Source organism: Enoplosus armatus, chromosome 16 (genome assembly GCF_043641665.1).
Source record: "Enoplosus armatus isolate fEnoArm2 chromosome 16, fEnoArm2.hap1, whole genome shotgun sequence".
NCBI lineage: Eukaryota > Metazoa > Chordata > Actinopteri > Centrarchiformes > Enoplosidae > Enoplosus > Enoplosus armatus.
The window spans coordinates 10,217,364-10,229,590 of NC_092195.1; the positions used below are offsets into that span (position 1 = coordinate 10,217,364).

A 12,227-nucleotide genomic window follows, 5' to 3' on the forward strand; every position below is an offset into this window, starting at 1 on the left:
CTGGAGGACAGGGAAATATACGGGTTGTGATACGATCTTGCTCCTACAGCCTCTCCTCTCTCGTCTGTCCCGGTGTAATCCTGTCCAGGTTGTTCTCTCCATTCAATCCGTCTCAGCTGCTCTAAGCTCTTTACAGGCCTGCGTTAACCACCAGTCTCTCTCTCTCTTTGCTGCTACCAGGACAGCAGTCCACCCCATCCCTCTCCCCTTTCATTTTCTCTTTTTCCTTCCTCGTCAGCTTCTCTGCTCTTTTATCATTTCACTCTACCTAAAGCCAATCCCTCCCCATTCATCTCTACTTTCTGATGAGCCACTCATATCCTTTTACCACTTATACATATTAACAAATTCTATTCTCTGTCTAGTCTCCCCTCCTTTCCTCTCCATGTCTGCTGCATTTTCTTCTTCTCTCCAATCTGCTTCTTTTTTTTCCCCTCTGCTGCACTTTAGCCACCACCCTTCCTTTTAATATCACTTTTGTCTGTGATTGCCTCTGACCTCATTCCCCTTTCATTTTCTTCACATCTCCTCTCCCTCCATCTCCACACAATATCTAATCACTTTCAAATCTGTCGCCACACCTTTCTGCTTGGTTCCGTCTTTTTTGGGGAACGTTTCCCGAGAGCTGTTGAGATACAATTTATGTTCAGCAATGACTAAGTCAAATATTTCTTGTCACGATTAGGTTTGGTTATTGAACCTCGATATTTTTAAAATTATTTTTGAGCAACGAGGGGATAGAAAAGGGGAATGACGTGCAACAACAACAACAAAAAAGAATCAAACTGGGGACTTTGTAATTATAGTATATGCTGTGCCTCTTAACCACTCGGCTCACCCGAACCTCAATACTATTTTGGTACTGATAGAAATTCCTCTTTAGCAGCAAGTATACAAGGAGAGAGGAAAAACCGCTTTCACAAGAAAAAGTAAAAGATTAGAGAAGAATCAGGATGAATAAACCCAATTTTGGGTAACAGAAATGTATTTGTTTTCTTGTTAATCCTCCTGCTGGCACTAGGCCTGGTTATTGGACCTCAGTACATTTTTGGTACCAAAATGTACTGAAATGTGTATGTAGCATCAAAGACTGTCAAGATGGCATCAAATGTCACAATCATTGTCTTGTTTACTTCTTTAATCAGATATTTACAGATTTAAAGTAATTATGCCTATTTTAGACTGTGTTTTAGTGCTGTTTTATTTCTGTTTTCTATTTTTATCTTTCGGTTTTAGGATTCTAGTCGGACAAAACAAGCAAGGTGAAGACATTACTTGGACTCTGAGGAATAGTGATGACTGTTCTTCAGACATTTTATAGACCAAGCTAATTGATTAATCAAAAAATATCAACGATTTATCAGTAATGAAATCAATCAGCCCAATTGTATTTTATTCATGCAAAAGTCTTGTATGACTGCTTCTGTTGAGACAGCATTTAACATTTGGCATTGACATTTGACATTCATTTAACATTGTTAAATGTCAAAGTGTTTATATTTCTCAAAGTAAAAGCATCAGTTTGGTATCGGTACTAAAACTCAGGTATTGTTTCGGCACTGGTGTCGAAATATTTCTAGTCACCACCAGCAACAATTAAAGCAAAATAGAGCAGCAATGATTAATCGATCAACGGAAAATTAATCAGCAACTATTTTGACAATCAATTAAATAGTCAAAGTAACTTTCCAAGCAGAAATATCAAACATTTGATGGTTCCAGATTGTCAAATGTGAGAATCTGCTGCTTTTCTTTGTCTTAACATCATAATAAACTGAGGGAGATCAGGTTTTTGGCAAGACAAGACATTTGATGACTTCACCGTGGGCTCTGGAAAACTGTGATCGTTTTCTGGTGTTTTGTACACCAAACAATTAGTCACTTAAGTATGAAAATAATTGGCAGATTAATAAACTATAGAAATAATTGTTAGTTTCTGCTCTAAAGGTGAACTATAATCCAACTAAATACAGCTGCAAGTCACATTGAGTGTGACTGGAATTATTTTAAAATGTCAAAAGAAGCCATGCCTCTCCTCGATAAGTGCCTCCTCCTCCTCTTCCTCCTCCTCCTGCTGCTGCGTCTAATGTTTCAGTGTTGTGTGACCTGTCAATCTGTCATGTGTATCTACCTCAGTCATATCATGTCCTGTCAGACAGACGCCCCACTCCGTCCAACAAGGGAAACAATTATCATGTCACACGGGCTAAATAAACAATACACCCGAGGACACACACACACACACATGTGCTCACACACACACACACACACACACACACACACACACACACTGGCAGTGTCAGTCAGCCTTTCAGACCTGGGTCTCTGCTGGCTAAGATTAGGGCTAATCCACAACTGTTGGAATGAAAGATTAAGAGTGAATCACCTGCTGCCACAAACGTGTGTGTGTTTGAGTGTTTGTGTGTGTGTTTTATAGAAAGGCCTTATGGGAGAGAGAACCTGCTGCAACCACCGAGCAATATTACAGAATCCCTTCCCTCCCAACCACACACACACACACTTTTTCACTCTTCCACACACACAGCTCATTAGCTTCAGTGGCTCGTTCAAACTGCAAACGCCTTTGAAAGAGCCCTTTAAAGCACCGGGTTCAAAGGTTTACTTGACAGGGTCCACACAAACACACAAACACACACACACACACAGTGGGCATCAGTGTTCAGTATTTAATTGGATCGATGTTTTTCCCTCATGGCTTGCCCATAATTGAGGGGACATGAGTAACATGTGGGAAGCCTTTTGTTACTAAGTTCCTGTTTATTAAAACAGGCCGAAAAGACGAGGAGCTCTGCAGCGACGGAGGAGGAGGAAGAGGAGGAGGAAGAGGGCTGGTGGGTGTAGAGATGGATGGATGGAGAGAGGGAAAAACGTTGCAGCAATGAGCTCCTGACCTCGTTCACTCCTCTGTCGGGACGTTGGGCTAAATAATTCAAACACACACATACACAGTCACATGCCTCTCGCACACAGTATTTCTCGCTCTCAATTGCACAAGCGGCCTCCCTGTGCTCCTTCATTGCCTCCTCTGCCTCGCATGTAAACACACACACACGTAAAAACACACACCTATATAAAATCCCCTCTTTGTGCACCACTCAGGAAGCTCCCTCCTGGTTTGAAGCTTGAAGGCCGGATCTATAAATACTCACTTCCTGTGTCCTGTCCTATAACCAATTGAGCAAACCAATGACCAATAAGCACAAACAAACTCACACACACACAACATACACATCAGCATGCAAACAAGTAGACCTCTGTCAAAGTGTGAATATTAATGAAATTATGATGAAACGTTCCTGTCAAAAACCCAAACAGATAAGTCCAACTTGCTATTAAAAATAAAACTGTAATTAATTCTCTATCTGCCGTGATGAAAAACATTCAGAAATTGGATATCTGTAAATCAAAACTGACAAAATCTCTTTGTTATCAGAAAAAAAGATGACATGAAGGTCGTTTGAAAATAGAAACGGTGACGCTGACACATCAAAGACAAGACAAAGTGAAGAGCTGACAAATGGGTGACAAAACATTTATATATCCAATCATGAGCATGCGCGCGTCTCGTAAAATCTAACTGTGATTCATTGTACTTTTCTCCTTCAAGTGCTGACCTGAGCCTCTTTCATAGCAACCACCAACACCCCAAGAGACATGAAGGCTGTTAGGTGAAGTACTTTCACATATTACTGAATCACCACACAACAAGCCATTCAAATTCTCACAGATAAAATCTCTTCCGTTTAGATTCGGCATGACGTTGTTCCCATTTTGGTTGATCTTTACCTCTTCCTGCAGAGCCTTACAGACAATCCCCAGGGATGACACACTCTCTGTCTTCCACTGCGTCTTCATTTACGAGCACTCACTACCACTATTAAGTGCAAACAAACTTACCGGAGCTTTGAGTGGCCTTAGCGGCCATTTTAAAAGATGGGCTCCCAGAGGAACAGAGATAGCATTTCCAGCCAGAGGCAATCAAAAATGTCTCCACCAGTGACATGCAGTTTCCTACACAGAGCGTCAGAAGCAGAAGAGATTTGGTGTCATTAGTGGCCGACTGGAGCGTAAACTACAACCTTGTTCCAAGGTTTCATCATTTGTTTTTTACTATATCATAGAAAAACAGCACAGTTGATCATACACAGTGTTATTTTATGGCCAAATCAATACCTGTCCAGTGTCCATGGATGATTGTTTAGTCTATAAAATGTGAAAAATAGCCACCACAACTTCCCAGAGACCAAAACACCAACAGACCCAAACCCAAAGAAGTTCGATTTATAACGATATAATTCAGAGAAGAGCAGTAAATCATCAAAGTTAAAAGGCTGGAATCAGAAAATGTTTGGCTCTTTGGTTTTATTAGTAAGTCAGCAGTTGAGTGATTAGAGCAGATGACAGGAGAGAGATGGGGAATGACGAAGCTTTTGATTACTTTCATAATCGATTAATCTGATGATTATTTTTCTCGATTAATCGTTTCGTCCATAAAATGTCCATCACAATTTCAGAAAGTCTGAGGTGACGTTTTCAAATGTCTTTCTTTGTCCTCCCAGCAGTCCAACACCCAAAGATATTCATTTTGATATCATAGACGACAACATATGAAAAAATATTCACATTTTAGAAGCAGAACTAGAGAATGTTTGGCATTTTTCCTCAAACAATGACTTTAGAAAACTTTATTTATTTTCTGTCAATCGAAAAACTGTTCATAACAGAGACTATAACCTCCATGACAACTAAGAAAACTCCATCCGCTGATGAAGACAATTTGAAACGGTTGAAGAACCTAGTAAGTGGACCTTTGTCAAACCACTATTTCCAAAGTCAAGAAGGAACATTCATGATTAATGTTCTGTTGACCAACTAATCAATTAATCAACTAACTGTTTCACCAACAGACTCACTTTTCAGATTCAACTAGAGGTTAAATTGAGGCCGAAAAAAAGTCACTAACAAAAGTTAAAGAGACAAAAATGAGTGGATGTAAAGTTGCAGACTAAATTTCCATCAGACAAACAGGGCAACAGATGGAGAGGGAGATGGAGGGAGTGTTGGAGGTCAGATGGAGGCCAGGGTCTGGTCGGGAGCGTGAAGGCCGGCCTTATCGTCCTTATCAGCTGCCCGCCTGGAAATACACATTCCAGCAGTCCCATTGGACCACACTGGGTTCCAACTCTGCATGACCCCGCCCATCCGGCCCTTCGTTAACCTAATTACCCCGTTGTTACGGAAACGTGTGAGGAAAGAGGGTAGTATTAACAAGATACAAATACATACATAAATAAATTGAAAAATGATAATGCCATCTCTGTGATTCTCAAACATCTGTCTCACACACACACACACAAGGGTTTGTTAGTGGGTAGGAGGCGCCCTGTTTCTGAGGTTTTCATTTATAGCGAAAGCTGTAACACACAGAGATCCCAGAATGCTTTGTGGTTTTGGGAGCCGGCACTGCGTTTATGCTCTCTAATTTAGAGTCCAGTAATAGCACAAACACACACACACACACACACACACACACACACACACTACTGTAAAGGTGAAAGACAACTGCCATCTCTTCCCTTCTCTGAGGAGTAGTACAAAGAGAGAGAGCAGGAGAAGGAAATAGAAGAAAGGTGGAGTCAGAAGGGAGAGAATGACATATGAAAAGCTGTGAATGAGAGAAGCAACAGAGGCGACAGGAAAAGAAAACAGAATGAAAGAGAGAGAGAGAGGAGAGGAGAGGAGAAAGAGGGAAGAGGGAGGGGATGGAGAGAAGAGTGGGGCGATAAAGCTGTGACAGCGGCAGCCATGCTGGTTGTCATGGCGACGGCCACGGAGAGCAGGTAGAGCACGGTCTCCTGGGAATGAGCAGTGCACGCCTCTCTCCCTCCCCCACCCTCAGTCTTGCTCTCTCGACATCCCTCCATCCTGGCTCTGTCTCCATCTCCATCCCCTCGCTGTCATCCTCATCATCCAGCCCCCCCCCCCTCCTTTGTCTCCATGTCCCAATATCCCCCATCTCCTCCTCTCTTCCTCTTGCCTCCCACTCTCTCTTTCCACTCCTGGTCCCATCCTTCCCTTAGTTTCTAGGCTCTTCCCCTTCTTTTTTTTAACCCTCTTTCGATCACTCGGCACTCGATCTGTTTCCCATTTTTTCCTGCTCTTACGTCTTCCCCCACTATCTAGCATCCCCATCTCGCCATTACCTTAACACTTTTTCCATCCTTACCTCTCTCCATTTTATTCCTTCCACTCCTTCCCCCTTTCTCATTATCCTGTGGTCTGTACACCTCCCTTTTTTCCATTCCTCTCCCTCCTCTTCTCTCTGTTCATCTAACCCCCCTCTCCAGAGAATATGTATGTATGTCTGCGCAGTGCTGCCCAATTACTGCAAGGGAGACTGTGTGTGTGTGTGTGTGTTAGTATCTACACGAGCTGTGTTTCTAGCCTGTTTTGACCTACCTAAAACACCTCCAGCATTCTCCGTCTCCCTCTGACTCACTGAATCAACAAAACTGCTGCACACCACACCACCACTATTCACTAGCACCGCGACGGTGAGTGCAGCGTATGTGTGCGTAAGTTAATCAGGACTTTAATGTTAATGTGCATCAGTGCATATATGTGAGCAAGCGTGTCGGCACTTGTGTGTGTTACTGGTCGTGATGAGAGGCGCCAAAGTTTCCAGCTGGATGAATTCGGGCTATAGCTGCATTCTTTCTAATCGTGGGATGACTTGAACACATTCCACAGGGAAAGTTTAGTGTTGCACAATGTTGTGGAGCCAAATGATTGAAGAAAACAGGTACTTTCTAAACTGAGACTGGCAGTGGGAACAGAGACCCACAATGAGGAGAACAATATGGCACCTCAGTCTGGGTATCACTAAGTAAAGATTCTGTTACAAAGCACCTTTCCAGTAGTTGAAGAAGTATTGGGATGCTTTACTTATGTGAAAGCACCAATACCACAATGTATGAATACTCTTTTTTACAAGTAAAACATCTGTATTTACTCATTCTGCAGTAAAATGACCCCTGTGACTGATACATCATTTAGCATCAACGTAGCCAAACAGTCACAGGATCAATCTGCGCGGTCGTGACATGATTAATCTTTGCTTTTTCATGAATTATTGGAGAGTTTTTCCTCCTTAGGCCTCAAACTATTAAGTGAGAGGTAAACTTTCAATGTGGACAATGTTTAGCTGACCTGAGACACTTTACTTAATGTACTCAGGGGGCTTCAACATGTAGCACCTGATAGGTAATTTGAAACTCCACTGGTAACCAATCCAATGGAGAGAGGCCAGCACTGGAGTAATGAGCTCCCAGCCTTCAGCATTTTTCTGCAAACAAGCCATGACTGAGGCAGGAATATAATAAATTACAGTAATGCGGTCTATAAAAGCATGGATTAATTCCTTGGATTAGAAATATTTTACAGAGGTATTTGGGGATTTTCTGCCCTGAGATTTGCCTCTCAGGCTCCCACCCTACCCTCTGATCGGTGGAGGTTGTTGGTGCTTTACACGGCCTGAGAGGATGAGATGAAGATACTAAGTCTGAAAAATGACTCATTTCTACCAATACACATTTTATCTGCTAGACTGAGAAAAAGAAATTAGCAGTTTTTACTAGTGCACTTGATAAGAAAAATCCTGATTGCATGAGTTTATTAATAACAATACTGAAGGAGAATCCAGACAAGACTCAAATGTGACACCTAAATGATTAGTATGCAATTTGACATTCGAGGTTAAAGGTCCATGAGATTGCTGCAAGGTCTTCTGAACTCTCTTGGGGCCAATAATGACGGCCTCTGTTTCATCCTCATTCAAATTGATAGTTTTCTATGCAGGGCTCAGCTTTTAGTTCGTTTTTTAGTTAGTGGGACTCCAGTTTTTTCTGCAAATAAGGAGCTCCCATTGTTCTTTCAGCTCAGAGGGAGGACACACCGAAATAACAGGTATTGTGAAGGCAGGTTTCTCCGTCCCCACGCGCTGTTATCAGTCTAATAGTAAATGGGAAATTCCATTCCTTTCCGAGCGTAATCAAACGCTAAAACTTTTCTCCACAAGAAAGAAAAACTGATTTCAGTCAAATGCGGCACGTCTGCCAAGCCAGTCCTCCCCATGTGATAAGAAATTGCTTTCAGATATGAGTGAGCAGCATGTGTACACATCCAACACACACACATAAATAGCCAAAGGGAGGAGATTGGGTGAGGAACGGGGGGGTTAGATGTTTTCCTCACTGAAGGCCGTCATTATTCTCTCTCTCACTCTGTCCACGCTCACCTCCAGACGACGGCCATCTGAATGCAGCTCCGGATATGAACCGAGATCCTTTTCATTTCCCCTATCCACTGGAAGGTGACCCCCATACCCTCACCCATCCTTTCGCACACACACCTGAAATACCTCCTCCACTCCAGGAGTGTTTTTTACCTGCCAGCTTGTGTGTGAGTGTGTGAGGGGACTTTGTCCTCCAGGAGAGTGAGAAGGACCCACTTCCTGTGTCAAATTGCTTCTCACATTCCACACTCTCCCTCAATCCGCCTCACTCGGGCTATTTTTTCCTCTTTCTTGCTCCGTCTCCCTTTCTTCGTCTCTCTATGGGGGGCTTTGTCAGCTATCAGAGGCACAAAACACTGATTCATTCCATGAGTTAAACATGATCCTCAAGAACACAACGCTTTTCCGCCACACACACACACACACACACACACACACACACACTCATACACACTTTTCAAGGAGCGAGGGTTGGCGAGAACAAGTTTTTGGCAGTGGAGATTCACTATTTTTGAGCCCACACGCAGACAGATGGACAGTCAGAGCTCTCATGAAGGCAGACGGATGCACACACACACACACACACACACACACACACTGCCTATCCGTGGGACACAACAGATGTCTGTGGGAAAATTGGTCTCCCATGTAAAATATAGTCAACCGGATATGACGTCACAACTCCGATAACAGGAAATACCCACAGAGACACGACACCAGGGATCACTCATCAGAAGAAACACACACACACACACACACACACACACACACACACACACAAGAGTCTGTTGGTTTCAAGCCGAGAGGCATCTAAAGAAAGATCTTGTCAGCAAAGGCATGTGACTGTGGGTCGTGTGTGTGTGTGTGTGTGTGTGTGTGTGTGTGTGTGTGTGTGTGTGTGTGTGCATTCAAGGCCTGGGTTGCTTGAGGTGAGCCTTGCAATTATTAGACTGTTGACATGTGTGTGTGTTACCTATTTGAGCAACGCCTGCATCCATCTGTGCACTCCTAACACAGTGTATATTTAAGTGTGTGTGTGTGCACGTGTATATATGTTCGCACCTGTCTCCATCTGTACACTTAAAGACAGATTAGGTCAGCTGGAGGCCAAGGATCTCTGGCAAAGATTACAACCAACTGACCCAGTAACAATCAGTGTGTGTGTGTGTGTGTGTGTGTGTGTGTAGTGCTGTCAAAATCAGTGCAGCATCACAGCAGAAGCAGCACAATGACACTCCAAGATGTTAAAAATACAAAGATTGTATTGTTTCTTTTGTGCAAGTGAAAGAAATGAAGGCAAGGCTGAATTGGGCAGGACAAGGCATTAAACTGCCCCCCGGCTGCAGACTTCACGGGGCCCCAACAACTCTCAATTTTTTTGTGGCTGTCTTGTGTCAAAATCGACTTTAAAAGCTTTACTATTTTAGTTTATATTGTGCTCATATGCTACATATTCCTAAATAAAGTTCTCTTTAATGAAATGACCACAAACTAACACAAATTAAAGCTCCCATTCACTAAAAACTACATGTTGCTTAATGATGTATGTGCAGAGTTTTCACATCCACCTAAAGGACGAGGACATTTTCTCTGTACTCACCGTAAATCTGAATTTAAATTGTGGATGTAACAGCATTATTTGTGACATCACAAGTTTCTAAGCCAATCATGGGGCAATATGCAATTTATAGGTGTGATGGGGGAAACACACACTGAGAATGGACTTTTAAGTGAAGTAGGAGACATCTCAAACAAACATGCCTGGAGGGGATCTTTAATTATCATTCCAGCAAAGGACTACTGGTTGCACTGGACTTTATGGGAACTTGGAGGCAACAGGGTAAATATAGACTGCACAGAGGTGATCAGTAGGAGCCCAACAGCACCGTTGTGCTCCAAAGCTGTCTAACAGCTTAATCGGGTTCTGAATGAATAAGAAAATAATAAAACATCATGTAATGTCATAAAGATTACTATACACTCACTATTGAGCACCAATAACACGGACTAGGGGATTATTATAAGAATATTATAATGGATGTTTTCTTCTGTTTTTCTTCTTAATTTACATACAAAACAGATCTGCATTTTGGACTATTTTTGGTGCTTGCCTCCTTTTCTCTCAATGATTCAATGAGCTTCCACCCTCCTCTTCCTCCACCTCCTCCTCCTCATAGGATAAATCTGGATTAATCGGTAACGGAAGGTGTGGGCGTGCTATGGGGGGCGCGTGAAGCTCGGCGTGGATGGTTCCGGAGAGGAGGTGTGTGGAGAGAGAGAGAGAGAGAGAGAGAGAGAGAGGTGGGGGGGCTCGCGCATTCCTAATCAGCTTCCCTCCTCGCGATTCCCGATGACATCATTCCATCCAAGCCTTCGTTCGCTCACCGCATCGCCGTTAACTTCCCCGTTACCCCACCCACTTTTCGCCACAAACACACACTGCCGCACGCACACCTCCGGTTATAAAGGGAGGATGCCCCCGGGTCGGATTCTGGCATCCGGACAATGAGACCGGACAATTAAGGGAGTGTGCACCTCACAGGTTGCAGATCGGACATTCAATCCCGCTCTAACACACACACACACACACACACACACACACACGTCCTACAGCGCGACTACCCCGTAATAAAGTCGTTAAAGCCGCAGTATGACTGGAGCCTCTCAAATTAACGGCAGGATGTGAGCTGGTGACACAGACACCACATACCGAGGCACCGCACAAAGACCCGTAATCAAGCTCAATTAGAGATTACCCGCTAATTACCGACACACACACACACACACTTGCACGCACACACATCTCCTGACTCTAGGGGACACAGGCCACAATAAACCCCGACACTGAGACACAAAGGCTGGTGTGTGTGTGTGTGTGTGTGTGTGTGTGTGCGTAAAAGCGGGGGGTGGGGGTGCACGGGAGTCGCCAGCCCCCCTAGCGGGAGTCACGGACGGCCAATAAGGGCTGATAAGTAGGTCGAGTGCAGGATTTCCTACCGATCACCGACATCACTGTCTCAGTAATGATAGCGCACCGCACTCATACACACGCACACGCATGCACAAAAATGCCCTGGCTCCTGTGTGCACAAGAGCTCCCCGGTTAACAAAGGATCTGAGGCTCGTGCTTACCGTGGCGGCGTGAGCAAGCAGCGCCGTGAGCGCCAGTAGCCAAGGCAGCTTCATGGTCGGGGTGCGCGGGCACAGCCTCCCGGTGCCGCCGCTGCCTTCACGGGGTTCGGGGAGGTGGGGGGGAAGAAAAGCTGCTGCTGCTGCTGCTTGCTGTCGGTGTCTCGGTAGTCTGTCCAACTTCAGAGCGCGCCGCCCGTCCGCGCGACCATCCGTCCTTCTAGTCGGGCTTTTTAATCCCAGGCTTCACGCGCTGCTGCTGCTGGTCCAAGTCACCAGTAAACGATGAGATTACCGCGAGGCCTCTTCTCTGTCTGTTTCTCCGAGTTTTGTGCTCGAAACCTGATAGATTTACTACCGGGAGCTGCCAGACCTCGTCTCTCTCTCTCTCTCTCTCTCTCTCTCTCTCAATACACACTCAGCCTCTCTCTCGCCCCCTCTCTCTCTGCACACACACCCGGGCTCTCTCTCTCTCTCTCTCTCTCTCTCTCTCTCTCCTCCCCCTCTCCGTTGAGGGCAGGATGTTCCGTATGGCGACGCTGCTTGGCCTGGGAGTTTGGCAGGAGGAGTAGTGTGTGTATGTGTGTAAGAGAGTACAAACGTGTGTGTGCATGTGCGTGTGTGTGTGTTAAGAGAGAGGTGGGCGATCTCCACGAGCAAGCGCGAGGATGCCCCCTGCAGCTCGTTTAGGCACCCGCAGCACATATGCAGGAGGCAGGGCACACTGTGCGCACCGCAGTGTGCAGTGTGCGCAGGGCACATTGCACACTGCGCACCGCAGGGC

The 12,227-nt window shown here is 44.7% G+C and overlaps 1 protein-coding gene across 1 annotated transcript in view; it reads right to left on the reverse strand.

Annotated features, from left to right (window-relative positions):
- sdc3 (syndecan 3) overlaps positions 1-11,792 on the reverse strand; it is a 31,537-nt gene extending 19,745 nt beyond the window's left edge. Inside the window, exon 1 of the mRNA XM_070922278.1 lies at positions 11,447-11,792. Within this exon, the coding sequence (XP_070778379.1) occupies positions 11,447-11,500 (54 nt within the window). The 5' untranslated portion in view covers positions 11,501-11,792. The remainder of the gene's footprint in view (positions 1-11,446) is intronic.
- Between the last annotated feature and the right edge of the window lie 435 nt (positions 11,793-12,227).